The following is a 15,244-nucleotide window of genomic DNA, read 5'->3' on the forward strand; positions in this document are numbered from 1 at the left end:
CACTCCCGCGGGCCTGAACACCTCATATACACACCCGCGGGCCTGAACACCTCATATACACACCCGCGGGCCTGAACACCTCATATACACACCCGCGGGCCTGAACACCTCATATACACTCCTGCGGGCCTGAACACCTCATATACACTCCTGCGGGCCTGAACACCTCATATACACTCCTGCGGGCCTGAACACCTCATATACACTCCTGCGGGCCTGAACACCTCATATACACTCCTGCGGGCCTGAACACCTCATATACACTCCTGCGGGCCTGAACACCTCATATACACTCCTGCGGGCCTGAACACCTCATATACACTACTGTGGGCCTGAACACCTCATATACACTACTGTGGGCCTGAACACCTCATATGCACTACTGTGGGCTGTATCATAGAAATGAAAAGATATTTCCATGTGAAAATGTTATGGGATTTGCTCTATTGGTTTTGTTGGTAGGCTTAAATTATGCAAAAATAGCCACAATAGCCTATTGACTACTGTCTAAAACTAAGGGTACAGCCTCAATGTTAACTTTAAACGCACACTGGAAGTTGCACAAAATTCTCACAATGTTCAAGTTTCCGCTCACAAGATCTAAAATTTGCCCAGTACCCCAAAAACATTGAGGGAACATTGCCAGGCCCCACATCATAATTAGGTAATTTTTTCCCTACTCTTATATGAACTCAGCAAAAAAAAAAAGAAACGTCCTCTCACTGTCAACTGCATTTATTTTCAGCAAACATAACATGTGAAAATTCTTGCTATACTTTATTTACTTTGCCACCATGGCATTTTTTTTGCCTTTACCTCCCTTTTCTCACATCATTTGCTCACATTGTATATAGTCTTATTTTTTTTTTCTACTGCATCATTGATTGTATGTTGTTTTACTCCATGTGTAACTCTGTTGTTGTATGTTGTCAAACTGCTTTGCTTTATCTTGGCCAGGTCGCAATTGTAAATGAGAACTTGTTCTCAACTTGCCTACCTGGTTAAATAAAGGTGAAATAAATAAATAAAATAAAAATTCAACAACTGAGACATAAACTGAACAAGTTCCACAGACGTGACTAACAGAAATTGAATAATGTTTCCCTTTGAGATGTTACCCCACTCTTCCACCAAGGCACCTGCAAGTTCCCAGACATTTCTCGGGGGGGGGGGGGGGGAACAGCCCTAGACGTGCCTGAACAGCCCCAGACGTGCTCAATGGGATTGAGATCCGGGCTCCTCGCTGGCCATGGCAGAACACTGCCATTCCTGTCTTGGAAATCACACACAGGAAATCACACACAGAACGAGCAGTATGGCTGGTGGCATTGTCATGCTGGAGGGTCATGTCAGGATGAGCCTGCAGGAAGGGTACCACATAAGGGAGGAGGATGTCTTCCCTGTAACGCACAGCGTTGAGATTGCCTGCAATGACAACAAGCTCAGTCCGATGATGCTGTGACACCGCCCCAGACCACGACGGACCCTCCGCCTCCAAACTGATCCCGCTCCAGAGTACAGGCCTCGGTGTAACGCTCATTCCTTCGCCGATAAACGCAAATCCGACCATCACCCCTGGTGAAACAAAACCGTGACTCGTCAGTGAAGAGCACTTTTTGCCAGTCCTGTCTGGTCCAGCGACGGTGGGTTTGTGCCCATAGGCGGCGTTGTTGCCGGTGATGTCTGGTGAGGACCTGCCTTACAACAGGCCTACAAGCCCTCAGTCCAGCCTCTCTCAGCCTATTGCGGACAGTCTGAGCACTGATTGTGAAGAGGGCATGACAACACCTCTACCCCCTTAAGAGGCTGAAAAGATTGGGCATGAGCCATTAAGATTAAGGGATTCTTTGCGTGTTACACAAAAAAAGTGATATATCTGATCAAGTGTAAAGAAGGATAGTAGAACACAGGAGTAATATCAGGATTATTGACCAGAGAAACTCCGTGGCTCCGCATTTCATGGAGGCTCGTCATAACATTAGCTCTCTGAGACACAATGGTATCGAACCTGTTAAGACTCCTAGGAGATCATGACAATGTTTTATGAAGAGAACTTTATTGGATACACTGTTTATGCACCATGTCTCCTACATATACACTACTGTTCAAAAGTTTGGGGTCACTTAGAAATGTCATTGTTTTTGAAAGAAAAGCAATTTTTTTGTCCATTAAAATAACACCAAATTGATCAGACGCCTCACAAGTCCTCAATTGGCAGCTTCATTAAATAGTATCCGCAAAATACCAGTCTCAACGTCAGCAGTGAAGAGGCGACTCCGGGATGCTGGCCTTCTAGGCAGAGTTCCTCTGTCCAGTGTCTGTTCTTTTGACCATCTTAATCTTTTATTGGCCAGTCTGAGATATGGCTATTTCTTTGCAACTCTGCCTAGAAGGCCAGCATCCCAGAGTCGCCTCTTCACTGTTGACGTTGAGACTGGTGTTTTGTGGGTACTATTTAATGAAGCTGCCAGTTGAGGACTTGTGAGGCGTCTGTTTCTCAAACTAAACACTAATGTACTTGTCCTCTTGCTCAGTTGTGCACTGGGGCCTCCCACTTTTTTTTTTTTTTAAACTTTATTTAACTAGGCAACTCAGTTAAGAAAACATTCTTATTTTCAATGACGGCCTAGAAACGGTGGGTTAACTGCCTTGTTCAGGGGCAGAACGACAGATTTTTACCTTGTCAGTTCAGGGATTCAATCTTGCAACCTTACGGTTAACTAGTCCAACGCTCTAACCACCTGCTTTACATTGCACTCCATGAGGAGCCTGCCTGTTACGCGAATGCAGTAAGAAGCCAAGGTAAGTTGCTAGCTAGCATTAAACTTATCTTATAAAAAAATAATCAATCATATTCACTAGTTAAACTAGTAATATCATCAACCATGTGTAGTTATCTAGCCTGTCCTGCGTTGCATATAATCGCTTACGTACACGTTGCTCCAACCATAAACATCAATGCCTTTCTTAAAATCAATACACAAACATATATTTTTAAACCTGCATATTTAGTTAATATTGCCTGCTAACATGAATTTATTTTAACTAGGGAAAATGTGTCACTTCTCTTGCAAACAGAGTCAGGGTATATGCAGCAGTTTGGGCCGCCTGGCTCGTTGCGAACTGTGAAGACTATTTCTTCCTGACAAAGACAGCCGACTTCGCCAAACGGGGATGATTTAACAAAAGCGCATTTGCGATAAAAAGCACAATCGTTGCACGACTGTACCTAACCATAAACATCAATGCCTTTCTTAAAATCAATACACAGAAGTATATATATATTTAAACCTGCATATTTAGCTAAAAGAAATCCAGGTTAGCAGGCAATATTAACCAGGTGAAATTGTGTCATTTTGCTTTCATTACACGCAGTCAGGGTATATGCAACAGTTTGGGCCGCCTGGCTCGTTGCGAACTAATTTGCCAGAATCTTACGTAAATATGACATAACATTGAAGGTTGTGCAATGTAACAGGAATAACGTTTTGTTTTTGAGATGATAGTTTCCGGATTCGACCATATTAATGACCTAAGGCTCGTATTTCTGTGTGATATTATGTTATAATTAAGTCTATGATTTGATAGAGCAGTCTGACTGAGCGATGGTAGGCAGCAGCAGGCTCGTAAGCATTCATTCAAAATAGCACTTTCGTGCGTTTTGCCAGCAGCCCTACGCAATGCATTGCGCTGTTTATGACTTCAAACCTGTCAACTCCCAAGATTAGGCTGGTGTAACCGATGTGAATTGGCTAGCTAGTTAGCAGGGTGCGCGCTAATAGCGCTTCAAACGTCACTCGCTCTGAGACTTGGAGTAGTTGTTTCCCCTTGCTCTACATGGGTAACGCTGCTTCGAGGGTGGCTTTTGTCAATGTGTTCCTGGTTCAAGCCCAGGTAGGAGCGAGGAGAGGGACGGAAGCTATACTGTTACACTGACAATAATAAGTGCCTATAAGAACATCCAATATATATATATATATATATATATATATATATATATATATATATATATATATATTCCTATAATAACTACAACCTAAAACATCGTACCTGGGAATATTGAAGACTCATGTTAAAAGGAACCACCAGCTTTCATATGTTCATGTTCTGAGCAAGGAACTTCAAAGTTAGCTTTTTTACATGGCACATATTGCACTTTTACTTTCTTCTCCAACACTTTGTTTTTTCATTATTTAAACCAAATTGAACATGTTTCATTATTTATTTGAGGCTAAATTGATTTTATTGATGTATTATATTAAGTTAAAATAAGTGTTCATTCAGTATTGTTGTAATTGTCATTATTACAAATAAATACAATAAATAGAAATCGTCCGATTAAATCGGTAATGACTTTTTTGGTCCTCCAATAATCGTCATCGGTGTTGAAAAATCATAATCGGTCAACCTCTACTTGTAAGTAAGCATTTCACTGTAAGGTTGTCCTGTTGTCCTCGGCGCAGGTAATTAAGAAAATTTGATCAATTTGATGTTATTTTAATGGTCAAAACATTTCCTAAGTGACCACAAAATTTGGAACGGTAGCATATACAGTTCAAGTCGGAAGTTTACATACACCTTATCCAAATACATTTAAACTCAGTTTTTCACAATTCCTGACATTTAATCCTAGTCCTAATTCCCTGTCTTAAATCAGTTAGGATCACCACTTTATTTTAAGAATGTGAAATGTCAGAATAATGGTAGAGAGAATAATTTATTTAAGCTTTTATTTCTTTCCTCACATTGCCAGTGGGTCAGCAGTTTACATACTAATTAAGTGTATTTGGTAGCATTGCCTTTAAATTGTTTAACCTGGGTCAAACGTTTTGGGTAGCATTCCACAAGCTTCCCACAATAAATTGGGGCAATTTTGGCCCATTCCTCCTGACAGAGCTGGTGTAACTGAGTCAGGTTTGTAGGCCTCCTTGCTCGCACACACTTTTTCAGTTCTGCCCACACATTTTCTATGGGATTGAGGTCAGGGCTTTGTGATGGCCACTCCAATACCTTGACTTTGCTGTCCTTAAGCCATTTTGCCACAACTTTGGAAGTATGCTTGGGGTCATTGTCCATTTGGAAGACACATTTGCAACCAAGCTTTAACTTCCTGACTTATGTCTTGAGATGTTGCTTCAATATATCTATATATTCCGTTTATTCCGTATATTCAATAGATTTTTTTTCTGAGGTCTTGGCTGATTTCTTTAGATTTTCCCATGATGTCAAACAAAGAGGCAGCGAGTTGAAAGGTAGGCCTTGAAATACATCCACAGGTACACCTCCAATTGACTCAAATGATGTCAATTAGCCTGTCAGAAGCTTCTAAAGTCATGACATCATTTTCTGGAATTTTCCAAGCTGTTTAAAGGCACAATCAACTTAGTGTATATGTAAACTTCTGACCCACTAGAATTGTGATACAGTGAATTATAAGTGAAATAATCTGTCTGTAAACAGTTGTTGGAAAAATGACTTATGTCATGCACAAAGTAGATGTCCTAACCGGCTTGCCAAAACAATAGTTTGTTAACAAGAAATGTATGGAGTGGTTGAAAAACGAGTTTTAATGACTCCAGCCTAAGTGCATGTAAACTTCAGAATTCAACTGTATATATTATATTCTAAACAACTACATGTGCCCATGTCATTGATATAAAATTATTAGATATACCTGGTTGGTTAGCTACCTGCAGATTCATGCAGCGTAGTAACGTCATGGGGTTATGGTTCATTGTTAGCTAGCTACTTACCTACATGTCTTAACACAAGACTCCACTACGCAAGTAACCATTTCGGGTGCGTTCGTAAATTCAGTCTGGCCATCTACTCCGATTTCAGAGCACTCTCGTCTTAGTGTGCCAAAGCGCAGAATAACTGATTTAGTTAAACGCTCAACACACGGTGAATATGGCCAGTGTCAGTAAACGTTGGGAAATAAAAAATCGTAATTAAACTGTTGCCAGCAGCACAGTTACAGTCATCAACGCTCTGGATAGCATGAGAACAGCCTAACCAGCTCTGCTAGGGAGAGTCAAATGGTCAGAGTCGGGTGTTCTCTCATTATGTGTCTGGAAGTAGCTAGCAAGCTAGCCAATGTTAGCCACTTAGCTTGGGTGCGTGACTGCCGTTTTGAGGTCAGAACGCTCAGGTCAACCCTACTCATTGGCCAGAGCATCCATTGTGCGCTCTGACCGCTCCGAGAGCGAAACTCTCTGAATTTATGAACAGACAAACTGTCACCAACGCTCTGGATAACATAACAGCCTAACCAGCTCTGCTAGGGCAAGTAATGTTCAGTGAGCTGTTCTCTCAATTGTGTCTGGAAGTAGCTATCAACTTAGCCAGTTAGCTTTGGTGCTTGACTGCTGTTAGTACAGAACGCTCAGATCAACCCTTAAAAAGAGATGGTCGGGCTAAAGCTTAAGAGAGTGTGAACGATGCTGAAGGGGTGCAGACAAAGAAGAGCTCTCCAGTTGGTACCAAAACATTCAAAAAGACAATTTTCTCAAAAGTGAGGTTACAAGTTGATCAACTTTCAAAGCAGAATTACTTTCCCATTGTTCCTCAAATGCAGTGTATGATATACAATTGTGTAGCTCTGTGTCTCTGCTTTTATCCAATGTAAAAAACACAACTTCAAATTTTGCTACATAAGACTGAATCAAGGTGGTCATTCGGTCACATATGTGGGAACTCCTTCAAGACATTTGGAAAAGCATTCCTCATCAAGATGTATAGATGTATATCAAATCTATATCTGTAGGCTAAATATAGCCAAATGATTTAGTCCGGGAACATTGGGTGCAGTAAACAAAAAGACAAAACACAGCAGAATATGAAGTGGCCAGCCGGATGTAAGAGGACGAAGCACTTCTTTTGAACCCAAAAACTGGCGCAAAAATTGTAGGAGGGAGGAAATCCCCCCACAGCTTAGAATGTTTAGTGTTAAATATATATATAAAAAAACGCAACAATCAAATATAAGAGGAAGGGCAGGCCAGCTGGTAGAGGTGAGTCTTAAGGCCTGTTTTAAATGCTTCAGTGGTTTGAGCAGCCCAAACGTGACGTGAGGGAGGAAAAAGTTAAACAAGGTTCTCTCTTGATCAATCAATATAAATCAGCCAACACATGGCACATGCATTTACATTTCTCAAGGACCAATTAAATGTGTGTGTGCGTGTATAATGCGTGTGTGATAACACACCTTTCCTGAAGGAAGGAGCAGCAGGCATCCTTGACATTCTGCAGCTGCAAAAAGCTGGCACCAATCAGCAGGGACTGGACGTTCTGCTGGTCGATGGCCACATGGCCATTATACGCAAAATTGATCAAAGCTTCAAGTGCACTGCCAAGGGGGAAAAAGAAAGGACACCTGATGTAAGGGAGCAGCACTGTGGCCCAGTACAGAAACAACCCCCCCCCCCCCGATTAGTTACTTTGGCAACACTTTGCTTGACACCCAAAGTCATAACACTGGCATAACCATGTCATAACAGCTGACATAACTTATCATTAGCTGTTATAATATGGTCATAACATTGTCTTGACATATTTATACTTGTGACATATATTGCGTTGATTTATGGCTGGTTATGATACCTACATTAGAATGTCAAAACCTACCACACAAGGCAACACATTCCATTACACCATAGCTTGCGTGTCAACAGTATGTTTATATTATATATAATCTTCATACATCATTATAATTGCACACACATTGACGTCAGACATGCCCCTACCCCAATGTTCTGTTGCTGATAACTGGGCTAAACGCAGCAGCAGCAGCAGCATATTTCAGGAGTAGGACAAGACACCCTCTTTTTGACTGATATAAGGGTTGTATGTGATAGGCCTATCTGGCTTACATGGTCATAATACTTCTTGACAGTGTCATAAAGTGTATTTTCTTAGTCCAAGTAAAGTGACAGGATGTCATAGTGCTTTATGACAGTGTCAGTGTATTTTCAACAAGTTATTTCAAATATGGATGAAAAAGACATGAATTTATTACAACAACAAAAAGGGATTTAAGAAACAAACTTTCAAAACAAAAGGACATTTCTTGGCAGGGAAAAAACGAATTTGAATAAATGTGGGTTGACACTTATGTAGGTGTCACAAGCAGCCATAAAATAATGAAGTGATAATGCCAGAAGCCGGTGTTTGGAGGATATATTGGCATGGGTGTTGTTTGGGCCGAACGATGTCGAGGGCCGTCAAACCGTGCCAATATATCCTCCAAACACCGGCTTTGAGGGCATTATCACTTTTATACAACAGGTTATTAATACAATTTCTTCCTTCCACAAGAAACAGTCCCGACACAAATCAGGGGTTGCTTCCAAAGTCGGCTGGTCGTTCGTTCTATTGGTTTGGTTGTCAAAGATGCAACCCAGTTGTTCAGTCTTTTTGTTTTGTATCTATGGAGGCAACCAAGTCGTTTGTTCTAAATGTTCCATTGCCATACTGGCTGGCAACATTCTTATCCCTTGCTTGCTAGCTAGCCAACTACAGCTAACTGACAATCACGTCAAACAGTGCAACCAGAATAACAACAAACCCAATTCTTAAAAACAAACAAATGTTAAAGGGACAAAAATGTCTGACAAACTTTGACAGATGTTATTTTATAAGATGGTTGCCAAATTGTGTCAGCAACGTGAATAAGATTTAAACTACCAACACGCTATTGTTTTGATGTAAAAAAGTTCCAATAAGTCAACGTTAGCCTCATCCAGTATCCCACAGTCCATAACCACAAAACTAAAGAAAAGCATTTGTTTTCTAATGACATTTGGATACATACATAACAATGAGCTAATGAGACGCGATTTCACCTGGTATAGAAAATGTGCTCTCTCGTCAGGACTGTTGTTCGAGAGCTAGCCAACAAAACTACTAACACAACTTCAAACTGAAGTTGGAAAGACTGCAAACTAGCTGCACTTCGTTTTGTTTTACCTGTTTTCTATTGATAGTTTTGTATATACAGTTTAAGTTGGAAGTTTACATACACCTTAGCCAAATACATTTAAACTCAGTTTTTCACAATTCCTGACATTTAATCCGAGTACAAATTCCCTGTCTTAGGTCAGTTAGGATCACCACTTTATTTTAAGAATGTGAAATTTACATTTACATTTACGTCATTTAGCAGACGCTCTCATCCAGAGCGACTTACAGTAGTGAATGCATACATTTCATACATTTTTTTCTTGTGCTGGCCCCCCGTGGGAAATGTCAGAATAATAGTAGAGAATGATTTATTTCAGCTTTTATTTAATTCATCACATTCCCAGTGGGTCAGAAGTTCACATACACTCAATTAGTATTTGGTAGCATTGCCTTTAAATTGTTTAACTTGGGTCAAACGTTTCGGGTAGCCTTCCATAAGCTTCCCACAATAAGTTGGGTGAGTTTTGGCCCATTCCTCCTGACAGAGCTGGTGTAACTGAGTCAGCTTTGTAGGCCTCCTTGCTCGCACATGCTTTTTCAGTTCTGCCCACACATTTTCTATGGGATTGAGGTCAGGGCTTTGTGATGGCCACTCCAATACCTTGTTGTCCTTAAGCTATTTTGCCACAACTTTGGAAGTATGCTTGGGGTCATTGTCCTGACTGATGGTCTTGAGATGTTGCTTCAATATATCCACATAATATTACTACCTCATGATGCCATCTATTTTGTGAAGTGCCCCAGTCCCTCCTGCAGCAAAGCACCCCCACAACATGATGCTGCTACCCCCGTGCTTCACGGTTGGGATGGTGTTCTTCGGCTTGCAAGCCTCCCCGTTTTTCCTCCAAACAATGGTCATTACGGCCAAACAGTTCTATTTTTGTTTCATCAGACCAGAGGACATTTCTCCAAAAAGTACGATCTTCTGCAGTTGCAAACTGTAGTCTGGCTTTTTAATGAAGGTTTTGGAGCAGTGGCTTCTTCCTTGCTGAGCGACCTTTCAGGTTATGTCGATATAGAAATCGTTTTACTGTGGATACACATACTTTTGTACCCGTTTCCTCCAGCATCTTCACAATGTCCTTTGCTGTTGTTCTGGGATTGAGTTGCACTTTTCGCACCAAAGTCATTTTTTGTCTTTTTTTTAACAGACGCTCTTATCCAGAGCGACTTACAGTAGTGAATGCATACATTTCATACATTTTTTTTTTCATACATTTACTTGTGTCATGCAAAGTAGATGTCCTAACCGACGTGGAGTGGTTGAAAATCGAGTTTTAATGACTCCAACCTAAGTGTATGTAAACTTCCGACTTCAACTGTATAACAATAAAAATTCATGATTTTGATTGGTTGAGAAAAGCTGCCTACCTGTCCGTCTCATCCCGACTCCCAGGACACATTCATTACTATGGAATGGAATTAAATTATTGAAACAATGTTGCAAATGTCGGAGAGACAGACAGCAGGGTTTATACAAATCTCCGCTATTGAAAATGAAATGTTAGTTTAAAAGAAATGTGAGATAATGTCTAGATGCTTTTTATAGTGGAGATGAAGTTTATAATTTGTCTAGCTGGGTTTATTAGACAGTGGATTGAGCAGTCAGATGGAACAGAGTAAATCGGCATGTTTTTGTTGTTGTTGTAGTATTTTACCCCCTTTTTTCTCTCATCGCTGCAACTCCCCAACAGGCTCCTGAGAGGTGAAGGTGGAGTCATGAGTCCTCTGAAACATGACCTGTCAAACCGTGCTCCTTAACACCTGCCAGCTTAACCAGGAAGCCAGCAGCACCAATGTGTCAGAGGAAACACTAAAACTCGTGACAGAGGCTAGCCTCGCTCTTTAGAGAGCGATGAGCCAAGTAAAGCCCCACCGGCCAAACCCTCCCCTAATTTACAGCTGTACTGCTGTAAATAAAGTAAATACCTTTTCTATAAAATTGTCTTTTTTGAAGTTCATTCCCTCTTCGACGCACCTGCAAGCTATCTGGAAGCTAGCCCAATGATTACAATTGTGTACTTGCATGAAACAATTAAATGAATCATAGGGCTGGGCGATATGACCAAAATATATCACGGTATTTTCCAAATTTGTTACAGTATGGCGGTATTTGACAATATTTTATGTTTTTGATTAAAAGTACACAAATTAGATTTATGAGTAGTGTGTGACCCTAGCGAGGCAACACATACATTCTAAGTGATTTCAACGAGTCTTTCTCCATTCTGATTGTTTTATACTGTTCAATTCAACTTCAAACAAAAATAATTACCTGCATTTCTGCACTCATTTCAGCATTTCCACACTGCTACGTAGGGCTGCACAATATGGGCAAAAAAAGGCCTTATTTTTAACCAAATGTTGAACTTGCAATTTGACTTGCGATTTATATCAAAACACTTGGGTGAACAGTTGGAATCATGGAAATTGAATGTTATTCTAATTCTATAGTTAGAATATAAATAATAGTGGGCACTTTGAATACAGTGTTGTTTCAAATCAATCTTTGTCACATGTACAGAATAAAACAAGTGTAGACCTTACCATGAAATGCTTACTTACAAGCCCTTAACCAACAGCGCAGTTCAAGAAGAGTAGGGGTGCAAAGGGTCAGAAACCTCCCGGTAAATTTCCTGAAATTTACTTCAAATTTCCATGGGAAGTTAAGCCCGGGAATTTGGGGAATTTTGCTTAAATTCATCAAAAAAGTTAGCTTATAACAGTGAACCCCTTTGGTCGATACACATTAGGCAATTCTATGTCTTGTGGCATATTTTGGTTAAACTATCCCCAATTCAATGGAATTGCAACACTCTGCCTGCACAGTGCATTCTTCCATCACATGTACAGCTGATTCTCAAGATCTTGCACACTAATGAGATGCTATTGAGCCCACACTAATACACTGTCTGAGCCAAGGACTACATGCTTTCTGGTAAGTTTCGGTTACAATACAGGGTGGGGTGAATATATTTGATATGACATACATGATTTTTTGTTAACTAGTAAATAGTAGCCTATAGAAGTGTGTTTAAATCATTTCTAACTTGATAAACAATTTCTGCAAGTTAGTTTTTGCTACCATGTGGGTTTTAGCTTGCTTGAGCCTGCTAACTGAGGAGTGTTAATTCACCTGTTTCCATACATGTTTCATTTTTTAAAATGTATCTTACAAAGGAGTTGTTTAATCTAACTGCTTATCTGTACATGGAATTGCAATTTTTTTCTTCTAATCTTTACAGGAAAATGCCACGGGCACAATCTGATGTGTGGAGACATTTCACTGCAGCTAACGTAGAAGGAAAAGCTGTGTACATTTGCAAATACTGTGCCAAATCATATGTGAAGAATGCAACAAAGACGCAGAATCATCTGGCCAAGTGCATACAGTTTCCTCAGCGCTCACAACAAGTAACCTCTGACAAAAGTCCCTTCACCTCTATTTGAGGTGAAAATGATAAATCAGACACCTTTATCGATAGCAACAGCTCATGGTCCTCCTGGAATCAGATGTTTTTTTGACTCAATGGAGGAACGTAGTCAGAGAAATGCTGATGAATGTCTTGCTCGAGCTGTGTAAGCAACTGGTTCACCTCTGATGCTCACAGACAATGTGTAAAGGAAGAGATTTCTGAATGTTCTTCACCCAGCATACACCCCTCCAACCAGACACACTTTATTTACTAATTTGCTGGATGCGGAGTTCAACAATCAAATGTATTCATAAAGCCCTTCTTACATCAGCTGATGTCACAAAATGCTGCACAGAAACCCAGCCTAAAACCCCAAACAGCAAGCAATGCAGGTGTAGAAGCACAGTGGGTAGGAAAAACTCCCTAGAAAGGCCGGAACCTAGAAAGAAACCTAGAGAGGAACCAGGCTATGAGGGGTGGCCAGTCCTCTTCTGGCTATGCCGGGTGGAGATCATAACAGAACATGGACAAGATGTTCAAATGTTCATAGATCACCAGCAGGGTCAAATAATGATCACAGTGGTTGTAGATGGTGCAACAGGTCACCCGTTGGAGTGGTGTTGTCATCATGTTTGACAATCTCCTGGAGGGGAAGGAGTCTCTCCAAGAAATGGCCATATCACAGTCTGCCGATATGGACAGCCCCATCAAGAGGATCCTCCTGGATGATGTATTTTCGAAGAGAGTGGTAAGCAGCTTAAAACTCCTGAAATCTATAGCAGTAGCCATTGCACGGATTGAGGGAGACAATGCCATCCTGTATGAAGTTCAGACTCTGCTTGCAGACATAAGAGAAGAAATCCATATTGCCCTGCACACTTAACTGTTGCTCCAAGCAGAGGAAACAGCAGTTCTGAAATGCATCAAAAAGTGTTTAGACTTCTGCCTGAAGCCCATACACGCCACAGCGTACATGTTGGACCCCAAGTATGCTGGCAAGAGCATCCTGTCTGGTGCAGAGATCAACAAGGCCTATGGTGTCATCAATACCGTGTCTCACCACCTTGCTCTGGATGAGGGCAAGGTTCTTGGCAGTCTGGCGATGTACACTTCCAAGCAAGGGCTTTGGGATGGAGATGCAATATTGCAGTCATGCCAACACATCTCATCAGCCACCTGGTGGAAGGGACTTTGTGGATCTGAGGTTCTTTCCCCTGTTGCCTCCATCCTCCAAATCACACCAACATGAGCCGCCTCAGAGTGCAACTGTTTGGGCATGACACACCAAAGCACGCAACAGGCTGACCAATACAAAGGTTGAAAGATTGGTGGCCATCTGGGCAAATTTGAGCCTTTTTGAGCCTGAAAACGAGCCATCCTCAACAAGGTTGGAAAGTGACAGTGAAGATGAGGCCTCAGTCTGATGTTCAAGAAGTGAACATTGAGGAGGTCCAGGGAGAAGACAAGGAAGCCTGAAGACAACCAAAGCTATAGTTTCTAGACTATTATTTTACAGATGTATGTTGAAAACGTTTTTGGGAGATGCGATGGATCAATGGGGATCATTCAATATTTCCTTTCTTTTGTTGTTCAGTGAAATCATCTCATGTGAAGAGTCAACTCGTAATTCAAGTTAAATTCTTAACAAAATCGTTTTTTTATTTCTATTGGAAGGATTTAATCATTTGCAATTATATCTACTTATAAGGTAAAAGGTTTATGTTTCTGTCTCCATATGATATTGTAAATCTATCCAATGCAAAAAACATCGACACTTAAATGGTATTAATATTAATTTATATATATTTCCGTTAATTCCCATATATTCACACGGAAAGTTTCCACCTCTGAATATTCCCCAAAATGTGCAACCCTAAAGAAGAGTTAAGAAAATATTAACCCCAAAAAATAAAGTAAAAAATAAAATAAATTGTAAAAAGTAACACAATAACAAGGCTATATACAGGTGGTACTGGTACCGAGTCAGTGTGCGGGGGTACAGGTTAGTTGAAGTAATTTGTACATGTAGGTAGGGGTGAAGTGACTATGCATAGATAATAACGACAAGTCGCAGCAGTGTACAAAACAATATGGGGGGGTATGTAAAGTAATAGTCCGGAGGCCATTTGATTAATAAATCAAATAGTTGACATGACAACTAATTAAAATGCCAAGGATGAGTTATTGTGACATGGTAGGTACCAGAGTGTTGTTCATTGTTTCCTAGGGGACCCTACAATGTTTGGCTACATTCAATGTTTTTTCATGTAGCCAACATATTCATGCTTAACCTATTCCTTTTGATTTAGAAGATACTGTTGCACAAACAACATGCTGATTTAGGCCTACACCATCACTGGTATCAGGCTGTACATCTAGCTACATTTTCTCTGACTCAGTACATTTATTAGCTAGCGGCTATCACGATTTAGCTAAAACTTGCTAAGAAAAGACAAACTAACTGTTTGCAGACATAAACAAACTAAGTGTAATTATAGAACACTTGTGGACTTACATTAAGAAGCAAAGTGGAAGCAACAACGTTGTCATCTACATTGTCGCATGTGCTGCATTGACCATGCAGACTGAACGCAAGAGAGCTCACATCGATATTATTCGTAGCTGTCTATTTACCACCACAGTGCGCAATAGTTTTCAAGCCCAGCCACATACGACGAGCGTCAGAGCCGGTGTAGTAGGATTCAAGACTGCACTCAACGAGCTGTATAAGGCCATAAGCAAACAAGAACATGTGGATACAGAAGCGGCACTCCTAGTGGCCGGGGACTTTAATGCAGGCAACCAAATCCGTTTGAACTCATTTCTAACAGCATGTCATATGAGCAACAAGAGAGAGAAAATCTAGA

General features: G+C 40.7%; 1 protein-coding gene across 2 annotated transcripts in view; it reads right to left on the reverse strand.

Moving 5' to 3' along the window:
• Positions 1 to 15,244, reverse strand: part of LOC115156494 (kelch-like protein 18) — a 44,884-nt gene that overhangs the window by 11,096 nt on the left and 18,544 nt on the right. Inside the window, exon 3 of one of the 2 annotated variants that reach the window (XM_029703916.1) lies at positions 7,208 to 7,348. The exons of the other annotated variant lie outside the window; for it this stretch is intronic. Coding sequence (XP_029559776.1) covers positions 7,208 to 7,348 — 141 coding nt within the window. The remainder of the gene's footprint in view (positions 1 to 7,207; positions 7,349 to 15,244) is intronic. 2 annotated transcript variants of the gene reach the window in all.

This window comes from Salmo trutta, chromosome 21 (genome assembly GCF_901001165.1).
Source record: "Salmo trutta chromosome 21, fSalTru1.1, whole genome shotgun sequence".
Taxonomy (NCBI): Eukaryota; Metazoa; Chordata; class Actinopteri; order Salmoniformes; family Salmonidae; genus Salmo; species Salmo trutta.